Genomic DNA, 15,828 nt, shown 5'->3' on the forward strand with positions numbered 1-15,828 from the left:
TCAGAGCCTGTAAGGATCAGTTACAAGGTAAGGAATTGTGCCTTAATTTACACAACCATATATGACAGCATCCCATGTAAAATATGAGATTCTGAAATTGTGAATAAATTCTACAGATTTTCATATTTGCCCTAATATTTTCTTACCCTTCTGGATTTATAATTCACTGTCATTGAAAATGTAAATCTTTCTTACCATACTCTAGTATGTATTCAAAACTCCCATAATGAGCTAAGTCAAGACCTATCACTACTGGCCAGTATTTTTACTGCAACTAGGCACCCTTCTTATTAACAATTTGGGAGTGTACATAACACAGGCCACCACTTACAATGGTCACTACTGCACAGGAGCAAGGAGCAAGAAGTACCACACCCTCGTTGTGAAATGGTTCATGACATATGGAAAAATTGCTGTTAACCAATGCATTTTCCATAATGTGCATTACTGGGGAGGGGGGAACTTTATGAACACCCAAAAAAAGGATGTTCTGATGTGCAAGTAGGCTGCAGAACTTGAAAATATTTTTAGCGATATGAACACATTTTCCATAATGTGCGTTACCAAGCTCGAGGTACTTTTATGACCACAACAAAAAATTTTAAAAATGCAAATTTCATTACTTTTTTGTTGATTTTTATTCACAATATACATTTTAAAGAGAGACTGATGTGTAAGTAAGTCTCTGAATTGGAAAATATTGAATATGGCATTTGCCATGGAAAGTGACATCTACTACGAAGACTTAAATTTTTAGGTTATGTTTAATTAAAAATTTTAAAGCATTTATGGAATCTGGTAGAAGAATTCAATTAAAACAACACATACTGCTCTCAAAACTGTAAAATATAGAGTAACAGACTAGATTACAATATTTTTGAAAGATGGGCATGAAGTATCCCCCTACCACCTCCATCCCCTTGGAATTGCTATGGTTAAACATAGTGGACAGACTAAATTGGAATGCTAATTACACTGGTTGCCACAAATAGAGAAAAATCTCAAATAAATGGACAACAAAAAAGTTATGTTTTAAATGTGATGGAACAAGAATAAGTGAGGAACACAGGATACTGTGTGGGTAAAGTAGGGAGATACAGTTGGTGGCAAATAAACCCTGTAACAAGCAGTAGAAGTTAATTTTATGTTGCTACATAGCTCTTTTAAGTACAAGTATCTGCAAATTTGTTTTGAAGAATATGGAGTGTCTGAAACCTGTATGGTCAAAATTACACAGGTGACCGAGGATCATAGAATGACAGTTGTGAGATAAGCAGTCAGGAGTTGAAATGAATGTTTCAGATGGCCTAAGTCTTGAATGACCAATGTGTACAAGGAAAGTGTCTGTGAATTGCTAATGATTAACCACAAACAAGTGCCCACCGTATTGTAGTTGGTAGTGTTATCTTGAAAAACGATACTCAGATGTCTGTGCTGTGTCCACAGAGGAGTTTACCACAGTTTACAATTCATGGTCAACAATCAGTACGCCGGGGAAGCTTTAAACATCACATCTAATTAGAAGACATTTATCACTATGGATAGAAACTTCCAAGAAACTGGATTTCTCTAGCCACTGAGAGCTGTCCAAGATTCTCGCCAAAAGAATTGTTCACACAGTAAAATCTGAGGAAACGCTGTTCAATCACATACGAGAAGATTCATCAATAAGCACTAACCAGCTTTTCTGTGAAATTTCTACTACAAAAAAATGCTGTTGGAGAATACAGGTGCACCAGCAATTACACCACTCTCATAAACAGCTTCTGCAAGTAATGAGGCCAAGTGGTTTTGAATCCAGAGTTTAGTTTTGTCAATGGAACATGGTGTAATGTATACACTACAGTTTGCAGTTGTCATTATGAATAGTTACTATGAGTGTAAGTTTGTAAAAAAAGTCTGCAACTGACAAGTACCCAGGTAACATCTCTATTTCAGATTGTGTTAGAGTCTCGGTCAGGCAAACGGATGTGCAATAACTATGCCAGCTAATGGGAAAGTCTATGACAGGCTAGCATTCTGATAACATAACTAATTTTATTACAATACTAAGTGATTTATCAAAACCATAACAAATCATGTGAAAATCTTTGCTCTGACATTGTATGTGTACCTTCTGTGTATCACACCTGTAACCTCAAAATGTTAATGTTTGACTACTGTTATTTATTGGACAGTGTAATAAATTTTGCTGACCATACAGCAAGTTATATAGTGTGCACTATTGACTGCGCAATTTTGTCACTGTTTTTTATTATCCTGCTGTGAAGTTCAACAAACTGTGACTGTGACTGATGGTTGAATTAGTTCCCATCTGAATATGCTTGCAAAGGAAGAGATGCATGCCTTTTTTTACCTGTATAAACTGTGATGTGTGAACTGGAACTGGTTATCAATAACACTACAGTCATAGTGTGAATAATGTGGGAGGAGTCACTTTTAAAATTCATCTGTTGTGTGGTCTACATCATTTGGCACTATCCTTTAGAAAATCAGTTTCCAGAATATTATTTCAGAACATCAAGATACGAGACTTGGAGATACTTGGAACTGAGGGCATCAACAGGTAAGGAGTACATCACACAGCTCAGAGACAGACCTTCAGAAAAGCCTTCCTAACACTTCAGTTGATATTAGATGTTAACAAAGTCTTCTTTTTCATAAATGTTTTTCTGCTATAGCCAATCTGCATTTTCTATCTTCTCTACTTTGGCCATTATCAGTTATTTCGCTGTCCAAAAATTTATTTACTACTTTAAGTGTCTGATTTCTTAATCTAATTCCTTCAGTGCCATCTAATTTAATTTGACTATATTCCTTTATCCTTGTTTTACTTTAGTCAATGTTCATCTTATAGCCTCTTTTAAAGACACTATCAATTCCATTCAAATGCTCTACCAAGTATTTTGCTGTCTCTGATGGAATTACAATGTCACTGGCAAATCTCAAAGTATTTTTTTCTTTTCCTTGAAGTTTAATTATATCTCCAAATTGTCATTGGTTTCTTTTACTGCTTGCTCAATGTACAGAATAAAATTGGGGATAATTTACAATACTGTCTCACTCCCTTCTGTACTACTGCTTCCCTCCCATGTCCTTCTACTCTTATAAGTGCAGTCTGGTTTCTGTAAAAGTCATAAACAACTTTTCATTCCCTCTATTTTGCCCCTAGTGCCTTCAAAATTTCAAAGAGTGTATTCCAGTCAACATTATCAAAAGCTATCTCTAAGACTGCATACTGCATATGGTATAAATGAACGTTTGCCTTTCCTTAGTCCATCTTCTAAGATAAGTTGTAGGATCAGTATTGCCTCTCATGCTCCTACATTTCTCTATAACCCAAACTAATCTTCCCTGAGGTGAGTTTCTGTCAGTTTTTCCATTCTTACACAAACATCTCATGTCAGTATTTTGCAGTCATTACTTATTAAACCGATAGTTCAAACAATGGAAACTCCAGGTAGGAATATCAACAATGTAGGAAAAGACAGATTGCTACTCATTGTAAAAAAGACACATTAAGTTGCAGATGGGCACAATTAAAAGATATTTACATAAAGCTTTCAGCTGCAGCTGTCATCAGCAAAAGAGGAACACACATCATTCATACACACAAGCAAGCACACCTCATGCACACATGACGGCCAACTCCAGCATCCTGGTTTGGAATGCAGCTATCATGTGGGATGCAAGAGCAATCTGGAGGGGGTGGGGAAAGGATAATAGTGTATAGGTGTATGGTGGAATGTGCTGAGAATAGAATGCCAACAGGTGCCACGTCAGGAAGTGGTGGGGTTGGGAGGTGGGGTGAAAAGAAGCAAAAAAGGAGAGGAGAGTGGAAAGATGGGCAGATAAATTGACAGAGAATAGTTGTCCATTGACTGTATTGCAGTGTATACGCTGACATGTCCACTCTTTACACTCCTTGCTATGGTGAACAGTAGGTGTGTACCTCATAATCATAACACCTTTGTGAAGTCTTCTGCACCTACACTACTTGATCATATCACTCTCCAGGTGGCAGCTACAATGTCAGATTGTAGAGGTAGGTGTCCTACTCCTCTAAGGGCATAACAGCTAAAATCATTGATTTCCAGCACCTGTAGCCCTATCTGAGTCTTCTGCATGCTGAATTTCTGGTTATAAATTACTGCTACAGTGGACAGAACAAACCTATAACTACCTGAACAACTTTGAGCTTGAACTGTCTCCAGTTTGCATAGGATCTTCCATTGTATTTCTTCCAGTGGATGATACCTCAGTGCTGTTGAACCAAGCTGTTTATCCCAGCTGTTTTTGTGGTTTTTGTGCAATGTATGTAAACTGGTGTATGAAAGTTCCATCAGGTTTTAGGCATCCAGCTGGGAAATTATTATTATTTCATTTTCTTCTTCTTCTTCTTCTTCTAATTCCTCATCCAAATTCTGTGTGAAAATGGAAAATGTTGCATGGGATAAATTAAAAGAACAGTGTATTGAACACCAATGGCACATTTATCTTTCTCAGCTGAATTACTCTGTTGTGGCTGAAGATTGTATACTGGCTACACCATAAATTATGACAACCATGTCCTGGTCACACCCTCATCCTTTCCCAATTCGGTGGTCAAAGAAGCATTGGCAATGTATGCCACAGACAACCTAGTCAATCAGGACAAGAACTCCCACTTACATGGTTTGTGAAATACTTTTGCTTCTCAATTTTGACTCTTACAGAAATTTGTGTTCTGAGCTTTTGCTGCTTCGTTCTTCAAAACTGCCATCAATTGCAACAGTGGCCAATTGGATTCACAACCATTGTAGGTTGTCAGTTTCTAGTGAGAAGCTCTATATTTGTTTTTACTGGAAGATAGTGAAATTTCAACTCTGATACATTTGTTATTAAACAGAATAAATTTTATCTTTGACTGTGATGATGTTATTGCCTGTGTTGCCTGACACACATGGTTTCACAATATATAGTTATGCCACAAGTTCTGGATGTCTCAAGTGACAAACAGGCACTAGTTTATACTCAGTCATCATTGTAAATCACCAGTTTGTCTTGACAATGGCTGGAAGGTTTTCAACCAAAATACTGGAAGATGAAGTAATGGCTTCCCATCTGAATGCCCAGTACCTGATGGAACTCCCAATCCATTGGGAAAACTTCAATAATCATAGTATATTAACTTCTGGGTGGTTACTCACAGACGCCAAGGCATAGCTAGAAACCAGCAGACCTAGCTTCACGGGTGCTGCATCACCAGTTCCCCGGTTACGGCGGTCCCAGATGGCATGTGCAGTCATCACAAGCCCGGTGGCACCCATTGCCTCGATGCCGAAAGCCTGCGCCTCCGTACAGCCTTGCTTGGGCACTGTGGTGCAGTCACATGTTACAGACTCGGGCATCACAGCCTGCAGGCACAAAGTTTTTGCCATGACTGGAAGATTTTTCAAAATGTGTAGTATCATAAGTGGCTACAGGACAGTTGTCTGTGGTACAGGCTAAGACAGTGTGTTTCCACAACACCTTCACAACTTGAAGTCTTTCTGGATGTTGGGCTTTCAGTCATGCTAATTTCTTTTTACCATTCATTGCACTAGTAGATAATCTCCTCCAGATGTTCCTGGAGGTTATAACTAGACTACAGCTGTGTAATTCTGGAGTATAGTAGAGGGCAGTACAGCTGTAACCAATCATACAACATGATACACCGTTTTGCTATTATAATATTTTGTTACATTGATAATGCATATTTTTTATATGATATTGTTAGTTTATTTCAATGTTTGAAGACCCGTATTTTTTGTCATGTTTAATAATTTCCTTTTATTATGATTATTCACACTTAATGAAAGACAGAAATTATTTGATACAAGCTATCCACATATATATCATCTGTGCTGAAAAATTGATGTGAATGAGATTCTGTGATCTGTTGATATAATTCCTACGCATCTTTCTTTTACATTTTTCTCTGGCTATTAGCAGGTACCAAAGAGTTGAATGTGAGCTGTGATGGAGAGAAGTCAAAATGTAACTCATCTCTGATGTATCCTTGTGGATTATATTGTTAACATTTCATGAAACATGAAAAAATTGTTTGTGGTTATTTAAAAGTGAAAAATACATATGAAAGTGACTGGTGTTCCATTTTAAGGGAGTTATATTTATACCTGAAACATGTCATTCTGAGAGCACAAATGATTATTGACAAGTGCTGGATGAAGGCATTATGCCACAATATTGAGACCAAGAGGAAGAGTGAGATGATGAGCTTAAACACTTTCAAGACCCAAGAATCCTCTCAGCAAAATCATACCTCATTTATTTTCAGGGCAATCAGCAACAACAACAACAACAACGTCAGCAGTGACAATCAAAAAGATGAGTAGTATTTTCTACTGTTGACTTTTTGCAACGAGCAGTGCTAACAAATTATTTCTTGGATCCATGTCTTGTAATTGATCTTAATCAATTCTGCATCTGGTAATCACTGACCTACTTGTAACTGTTCTTTGTTATATCAATTAATTAAATAATATTTCAATTATAAGCAGGAGGGGTATCATTACAAGGTGCACAATAGGTTGTAAGTAACTGCTTCTTCCATAACTGGTAATGTTATCAGTACATGTGATATCTCAATCACAGAACTTGCAGCCTTTTCCCATCTATTTTGTTCTCATCTAGTACATGTAATAACAAAGAACACAGTCACAGTAGTGATTAAATATATTCCCTTGTTTGTTTTCAATTGAGATAGGTCAATATGACTCAGTTCAGTGGAAGATGGTTGACCGCAGTGGAAGATGGTTGACCGGATGCTGAGAGTCTGGCGAGGTGCCTGCTGAGATAGAGGGAATGAATTTTGATTATAGCTGAAAGGCTAATGGTGTCAGTTCAAGTATTTAGCAATGATTATTGACCAAAGCCAATAACAATGAAAGACAAATATTTCAGGGAAACTTTGATTGTTAATTAACATTTCTGAATGTACCAGTACATGGAGATGTATGAAATGTTATTCAACATTTGGAGAGCACTCTCATCCAGGATATTCTAGCTTAGTTATTGCCCAGACATAATCTTGTCAACATTTTATGTTTAGGTGAGCTTTGTTCAGTAGTAATGTATAAGGAAATGAGTAAAGCTAAGTGCATAGTTTGTATTAAGTTACATGATATTTAATATAAAATATTTTTGAATTTTCTGTCATCAGCAAAGTTAAGGTTTTTTCTTATCTGCAGTACACACTCATGGTTAACCACTGAGCAGCCAAGAGTGCCCCGTGCTTGCACTCATCTGCAAATACAGCTCTGTAGCTGCAGCATTCATTTAAAATATTATAATGCATTGAATTAAAAAGTATGCACTCTCCTGTACCCTGCTATATTATTTATGAGGAGAAAGTTTAGCTCATCTATAAAGGAGACCACATGTAGAACACTAGTGTAACCTTTTCTTACATGCTGCTCAAAGTGTTGGGATTCCCACCAGGTTAGATTAAAGGATGACACTGAAGCAATTCAGAGGCAAACCACTAGATTTGTTACAAGTAGGTTTGATCAGCACATGAATGTTATGGAGATGGTTTGTGAATTCAAATGGAGAGAACTGGCATTTGAAGCTACCTGCAGACTGATTCTACTGCCGTCAGTGTACATTTTAGATAAGGAACATGAAGATAAGAAATGAGAAATAAGAGCTTCTACAGAGGCATATAGGTACTCATTTCTCCCGTGCTCTACCAGTGTATGGAAAGGAGAGGAAATGACTGGTAATGATACAAGGTGCATCCACCATGCACCATACAGTGGCATGCTGTATGTAGATATATATCTAGATGTAAATCTGAAATTATTCTGGGCCTCTTCAGTAGCAAAGCTGACAATCAGATCCAATGCCGGGTTAGATTAGGTATTTGTCCGACACTAAGTACCACTCATTTAGTTTTAGGATAAGTAGGTTGACAGGTTACGTATGAGCCAAAATGGTTCACTGCACACTAGGTATTTTTTACTAAGTGTATCAGATGCCACTTTGCAGATAAAATTTGTGTGACGAGTGTACTGGATCGCTTTTTTTTTCTATCTAAGGACATCCTGAAAAGTGTAAGAGCTGAATATATGAGATGATTTTATTTTTCTTGAAACACGAAAATACACTGTTTTCAGGCATATTTTCCTGCGTAAAACTTAGTCTTCTACAATGATAACCAAAAGAGATGGCACAGTTGGAAGTTACTGTACTTGTATTAAGAAGAACCATAATTCAAAACTCCATCTGGCCACCAGGATTTATTTTTCTCTCAGTTTCACAAAATCACTCAGTGCAAATGCTAGAATGGTTCCTCTGAAAAGGACACAGCCCATTTCATTCCTCATGCTTCCTCAGCACTAGCTTCTGCTCCATTTCTAATGACCTCTGAGAGAGCCATGTCAATTAACATGCCTCAGGTAGCAAGAGTAATGAACTTTATTTATACTCATAAACTGAATACAACCAAACAGTTATTCTGATGTCCATCTACCCTGCTTGGTTCCAATCCACCAATAGTCACTAATATTGCTCTAGGAGATTTCTTACAAGAGCAGTACCAGTGCAGCTGTATTGGTGAAGAGTGGTACAGCTCAAGGACGGTACAGTAGCGGGGCTCCCAGTGAGGCAGAAGCTGATAGCCAGTCACAGCTAGTGTGGTTGCTGCAGACAATGCAGACAGATGAACTCTGTCTGCTGGCCATGGGTGCAATTTGTGTTATCCAGGAGTCATGGTGAGTTGCACACTGATAGACAGGCTGTGGGTGTGGCTGGCTTTGAGCCCACTGTGGAGATCCTGGACAAGGCAAGGAGTGAGCACTCAGACGTGGCTCAGAATAAATGACTGCAATGGACCGAAGAGATCTTCAATTCAGCGACTAGCAAGATGTGTTCAGCACTTGATCCGGGCAAAACCCAATGTGAACTATTGCTGACCAGTTGAGTGGCATTGTTTATAGCTGACTGGTGGAAGAATATTGCTCTAATGAAGGGCTGGCATGCGACCTGTGTAAGAAGATTCAGTGCCCACAATGCAGTGCTAATTGCAGTGATTCTCTCACCATTAGCAGCAAAGTTGGCACCAGGCATTACCATGCTGCCTGAAAGAAATGTGGTTGACAACTTGGTGAGCTTATTTTTTTGTTTTCCTTCATCTCCTACAGTGGTGTCGCAAGTGACTGAAGAGGTGGGGGCCAACAGTACAAGCCTGTGTTGCTTGTAGGTGCGTTCCTTAAGAAGAGGTGGCGAAATCAGCACAATGGTAATAAGGGTGCTGGCAATAGGAGGAGTCTCAAGGCTGGTGAGTCATGGGCAGTGTCGGCAGATGTCTTTGGTCACTGGAAGGTGACTCTTGACCAGCAGCAGCCGCCCGTAATGCAACCATGCCAACAGGCCAGCAAGATGTCCAATGTGCCACTGATGCAACCCTCAGGAAAGGTCACCACTATTAGAGACCTGAGAAACAACAGATGGGCAGGGCTGTTGTTAAGGTAGGCAAGCCGCCCACCATGAGTCGGTGACAGCAACGAGACTAGGTGTCACCCAAGGGTTTGCATTGGAACTTCCATGAGCGTCCTACCATATGACCAGTAAAACGGACAATGGAAAGAACTGGAAACAGGCAATGGCTTGACCAAGGGAAATATGACAGAAGGCAAAAAGGCAGAATGGCAGGAGGAAGTGACATAAAACATGAAACTGCAGAAATGGAGAATGCGATGGTGGCATCAAGAGGGGTCAGGTCTGTGATGAGGGAGCCCCTACCAGCAGCAAACGGGGATGGGTCAGCATTGGAGAAGGTCAGATTGGCAGTTGAGGAGGCTGTATGGCAAAGTGGGCAGAATTGGGGCCAGTTACAGCAGGAGGGTGATGGTGATGGCAGCAGTTGGAGACTTGTTGAATCCAACAAGCAGCATGGGAGTGGTGGAAGAGAAGGCAGCTCCGTGGGCACCCAACACAACACCAGTGCAGTGACAGGGGCAGCTGCAAAGGAACTAACAGCAACAGATCACTGGGACATTGGCAGGCAGTGGGCAACAGGTTTGTGGGATCTGAGCAGAGAAGCATCGGGCTTGGCTGGGTGAGCAACAGATTGCTAGCAGCAAAGCTAGCACCACATGTTACTGTGGCGGCTGCTGGAGATGTGGTTAACAACAGCAACTCCGTGTGCTTATTTGATTGTCAGATTGTTTTCCTGTATATCTTGCAGTAGCGAGTGAGGCAGCAGGCTGAGGTTCATGCCTGTTTTGCTTGGAGGTGGATCCCAGGCTGATATGATTTTTACAGTAAGAACCAGTTTGCAATGTTTCATTGGGGAGTTTGAAAGATGCCTCACTGAACTGATGTTTATTCTCTGGAGTGTAGTGCACAATCCATGTTTCCTCACTGATTACAATGTGACTGAAGAATTTGCATCATCCTTGTGATAGCACTCCAAAATGGACACAGAATACCCGAGCACACTTCACAATTGGCAGGATTACTGAGTGACATGGTGACAAATGAAGCAGTACAACCATGCAACCAACAGTGGTAGAGACATGAAACATAATGGTGGCATAGTAAGAGACCGGCCAAGGGTGGCCAACTGTGAATGGATGTCATGTGACAGGATGCGCAGACATGATGCGCTACTGGTTCTTATTTTAAAAATGACCCCCGTACAATACTTTAATGTTGATTTAGCATGAAACCTTAGTTTCCTTCCTTTTTTGTGAATCCCATACAATCCCATGTGTGTGAAAGGAATTGTGGAATACAATATACACATGTTTCAAGGGGGAAATTATAGTAAAAACTGAAAGCACACATGAAAGATGACATAGCATTGCCCAGTGATGATAGAGAACAGCTGAAGCATATGATGTTGTGTTAAGAAAGGAAGAGAGACAGACATCAAATTGATGGTGTCACAAATTGGCCTTTTGTTTGGGCTCACCATTCCAATTAGTCTTGGTGCACTGCTGTATTTGCTATGCTGACAGAGTAATTCATCTCCTTCAAGAATAAGTCACTCATGTAAATGATACATTGATCAAACAGTCCATGGGCGTACTGCCAGTTGTAATATCCTTCCTCCTTCCTTCTTCCATCTATTGTCCACATTAAACAATGCCCAGTCAAGGTAATTAATAAGCAAAGTCCTTTATGAAGATTTGAGAGGAGCAAAAATTACAATAAACTTTCAAGTTTCCTTAGCTTGTCATGTTGAGATGGCTCCAGTTCTTCTAGTCTATAAGTCTTGTTCTCGAAATTGAAAATCTAACATCAGGTTCTTATGGTTGGATTGAACTAAATAAATTGGAAGATTGTTGTTGCAGACTTTTTTTATGTGAATATGTTTCCCGTTGATTTCCCACATTTTAGTGTATCATACAGTATTTTGACTTTCAAATTAACAAAGCCGAAATTACATTGTTCACACCTATTTTTCAAAAACATGTCTGATCATATGAGAGACAAGCTTACGACTTCCACTCTTTGTGGAAATAACAATATTCCAAAGGGTTTACAATTTTTCTCAATAAATGAATTCCTACTAGTTTTTGTCCCATTATTAATTTTGATTATTATTTCATAAATGAATCCAGAAATAAACATAGTAAACAGCACAGGATTGTGTAATTAATCATCATCATCATCATCATCATCATCATCATCATCATTTAAGACTGATTATGCCTTTCAGCGTTCAGTCTGGAGCATAGCCCCCCTTATACAGTTCCTCCATGATCCCCTATTCAGTGCTAACATTGGTGCCTCTTCTGATGTTAAACCTATTACTTCAAAATCATTCTTAACCGAATCCAGGTACCTTCTCCTCGGTCTGTCCCGACTCCTCTTACCCTCTACTGCTGAATCCATGAGTCTCTTGGGTAACCTTGCTTCTCCCATGCGTGTAACATGACCCCACCATCTAAGCCTGTTCGCCCTGACTGCTACATCTATAGAGTTCATACCCAGTTTTTCTTTGATTTCCTCATTGTGGACACCCTCCTGCCATTGTTCCCATCTACTAGTACCTGCAATCATCCTAGCTACTTTCATATCCGTAACCTCAACCTTGTTGATAAGGTAACCTGAATCCACCCAGCTTTTGCTCCCATACAACAAAGTTGGTCGAAAGATTGAATGGTGCACAGATAACTTAGTCTTGGTACTGACTTCCTTCTTGCAGAAGAGAGTAGATCGTAGCTGAGCGCTCACTGCATTTTAAGTGTGCAAATAATTTGTAATTTCAAATGTTTCTAAAAAGAAAAAAAAAAATAACTGTACATTCAGAACTAATACTTATTGATTATAACCTTGAAATATAACATACTGTGTATAAAATTACATGAAAGTTTTCAGAAGAGCAACTGAGATAATATTGACCTGTCCAAAATTCGAAAAATAATACGAGGGTAACCCCAAAAGTAAGGTCTCCTATTTTTTTATAAGTACATAGACCTGTTTATTTCTATAATGGTTTAAATCAGTTTACAGCTTGAACATTTAGATATTTTTCAACATAATCACCATTTCTGTTGATGCATTTTTGTAGACGCTGTGGCAGTTTTTGTATGCACATGTCATACCAGCTCGCCGCCATGCCATTCAGAAAGTTATAAACCTCTGCTTTTACCTCGTCGTCAGAGCTGAATCAATTTCCAGCCAAATGTTCTTTTAACTTAGGGAACAGGTGATAGTCACTGGGCACCAAGTCAGGAGTGTAAGGTGGGTGGGTGATTATGTTCCACTGAAACTGTTGCAGGAGAGCAACGGTTTCCCAAGCAATGTGTGGGCGAGTGTTGTCATGGAGAATGCATACGCCCTTGCTCAACATTCCTCTTCTCCAGTTCTGAGTTGCCTGTTTGAGTTTTTTCAGAGTCTCACAGTACCTGTCAGCGTTAATTGTGGTCCCAGTAGGCATAAAGTTGACCAACAATACCCCTTTCCGATCCCAAAAAACGGTTGTCATCACTTTACCGGCAGCCGGTGTTTGTTTGACTTTCTATGGCTTTGGTGAAGAACGATGCCACCACTGGCATGATTGTTGCTTAGTCTCAGGTGTAAAGTGGTGTGCCCAGGTTTCATCACCCATGACAATTGAGTCCAGAAAGTTTTCCTGTTCGGCTGCAAGGCAGTGAAGAAATGCGCAGGAAGCATCAACTCGTTGCCACATGTGGTCCTAAGTCAGCATATGTGGCACTCATCTTGAGCACACCTTCCAGTAGTTCAATGTTTCTGTTAAAATTCTGTGACCGGTGCTTTGGGAAACCTCAGAAACCAACGTGCAATGATCATCCAGGGTGATCCGTCGATGTTCACGTATGCTTTGTTTGACCTTCAACACTGTCTCCTCAGAAACTGATGGTCTCCCGCTCCTTTGTTCATCGCGAATTTCGGTCCGAACAGCTGCAAACTCTCTACACCACTTACGAACATTTTTGACATCCATGCACGACTCACCATTCACTTCCATCTATTGGTGATGGATTTCAATCAGTGCAGTGCCCTTTGTGTTCAAAAACCGAATAACTGCGCGCAATTCGCACTTGGCAGTAACATCCAATGGGAGCTCCATTCTCAATGGCTGCCAAGCCAAGACTGAGCGCCTCAGCATGGCGTGTGTATGTTTACACACAGTGCGTGAAGCACTCTTCATAACAGTGTGACCAACTCCCACACAAACAGAGTTCTGTACTTATAAAAAAATAGGAGGCCTTACTTTTGGTATTACCCTCATATTAATAGTGTCCAATGGGCACTATGGACTGGCAGTACACCCGTGGACTGTTCAGTCATCAATATCAGTGTTTCTAATACTTCTCTTGAAATTTTAAAGAAATGGTTGTATGGTTTTCCATCTGTTGTTAGTTACTTTGCAATTCAAAACTTCTATTGTATCTGAAATGCTAAGTTTCACTATCAGTTTAGGCTGATGGTAGTAAGATGTGGACTTTCTGTGTGAAAATCATTCAAAAACTGATGGTTGCTAAGTGAGCAATAGGACATGTATGACAGGATTCACTGTGGGAGGCAAGAACGCAAACAAACAATCAGAGGGCAAACTAGAGTGGAAGGTATAATTATGATTGCAATGAAAATAAACTGTAGGTGAATGGAATTGTAATGAGAGAACTGAATGATAGATGAACCAAGAAAGTTCTATGCTGGAATCTAAGAGATAAAAAAAGACTGTGATGGCAGTATAATTTAAGGTAGAAGATGATATTAGAAATTATCCTTGGGCAACATTGAAATGTGTAAAGTAATATGTAACGTATGGGGAATTTGTAAGAGACCTTTATCAAGCAGGTGGGGACCAAATGGCTGAATGTGTAAATGAAGTTTTTAATAAAGAAACTAAATGTCCTGTATGCTTCCATGATCACTGTGAATAATTTTATGAATAAAACTGTCTAGATTGCTTTCTTTATTATGCTGTTTTGGCTACTGCCATTGACAGGTATCAAAAACATAGAACTTTCAAAACAAGGTTCAGTGTGAATATTAAAAACCTATAACTACTCAGGGCGTCAACTAACTCTGAGTAGATATAGGTATTTAATATCGACACTGGACCTTATTTTGCAAGTTCTAAGTTCCTGATATTTGATGAGGGCAATAGGCAAAATGATGTAATAAAGAAATTTATTAGGCAATAGAGATAGTTGTTTATGCAGCTACCATCTCAAATAAATAAACAAAGTGATAACAAAATGTGTATAAAAAGAAACTTCAGCAAAAACAATATGGATATGTTTTACATTAAGCTAAATGAAATAAACTGGTCCCTAGATTATAATATTTCAAGTTCTGAGAACTTTAGAAGATTTATAGAAGCATTTTTAGCAATATTCAATGAAGTATTTCCACGCAGCATTTGGCATAAAAAGACTAAAAATAAACTAAGCTGGATTACTCCAGGCATTAAAAGAATCTAGTATAAGAAAAAGAAACTTTCATAATGAACTGAAATTCAATACAAATCCAGACTTTGTTGAATATGTGAAACAATATAAAACTGTGTTCAAAAAGGTTGTAAAGGCCGCCAAAAGAATGTCTAACAATAAGTTCATTAGAGGTCATATGAACAAGTCAAAAGCTGTCTGGTCCATTATCAATTCTGAACTAGGTACATCAACAAACAGCCAGGAAATTTCAAAAATCAAAGACCAGGCTGTTACCACTGTAAACCATGTTCAAATATCCAATTGCTTCAATAATTTTTTTATAAACATAGCTAAATCTAGTGTAAATGTGTCTACTTATAAGCATAATGTGGAGTTATTTGGCCTTACTCAAGATTCTGAACAGCTTCCTGCATTTACAAATGTTATACCGAAAGATGTGGAAGATGTTATATTATCCCTGAAAAACAAAAATTTTGCCAGATGGGATGGTATACCAACTAAAGTAATTAAAATGGTGTTGAAAAGAATATCACATCCTCTGACAGAAATAATTAATCAATCGTTTCAGCAAGGATGCTTTCCAGTATTACTGAAGTATGCTGAAGTAAGACCAGTACACAAAAAAGGCCCAAAAGAAGAAATGGGAAATTACAGAACTGCTTCTAACCTGTCAGTTTTCTCTAAGTTATTTGAAAAGCTTGCTGCAACACAGATACAAAATTTTGTCTCAAAATGTAATATCATCAATAAATATAAAATTGGGCTCCAAAAAGGAAAAAGTACCTTAGATGCAATAAACACATTTGTTGAAAGAGTTAGCTCCTCATTGGATAACAGCACAAAGTTGCAGGTACCTACTGCGACCTAAGCAAAGCATTCAGTTCATAGAATCACTCCATGCTGCTCT

The 15,828-nt window shown here is 38.9% G+C and overlaps 1 protein-coding gene across 1 annotated transcript in view; it reads right to left on the reverse strand.

The window, feature by feature from the left end:
- The window catches only part of LOC126484980 (uncharacterized), a 58,451-nt gene that overhangs the window by 15,419 nt on the left and 27,204 nt on the right, over positions 1-15,828 (reverse strand). Inside the window, exon 4 of the mRNA XM_050108585.1 lies at positions 5,190-5,396. Coding sequence (XP_049964542.1) covers positions 5,190-5,396 — 207 coding nt within the window. The remainder of the gene's footprint in view (positions 1-5,189; positions 5,397-15,828) is intronic.

The sequence above is a fragment of the Schistocerca serialis genome, chromosome 6, assembly GCF_023864345.2.
Source record: "Schistocerca serialis cubense isolate TAMUIC-IGC-003099 chromosome 6, iqSchSeri2.2, whole genome shotgun sequence".
Classification (NCBI taxonomy): domain Eukaryota; kingdom Metazoa; phylum Arthropoda; class Insecta; order Orthoptera; family Acrididae; genus Schistocerca; species Schistocerca serialis.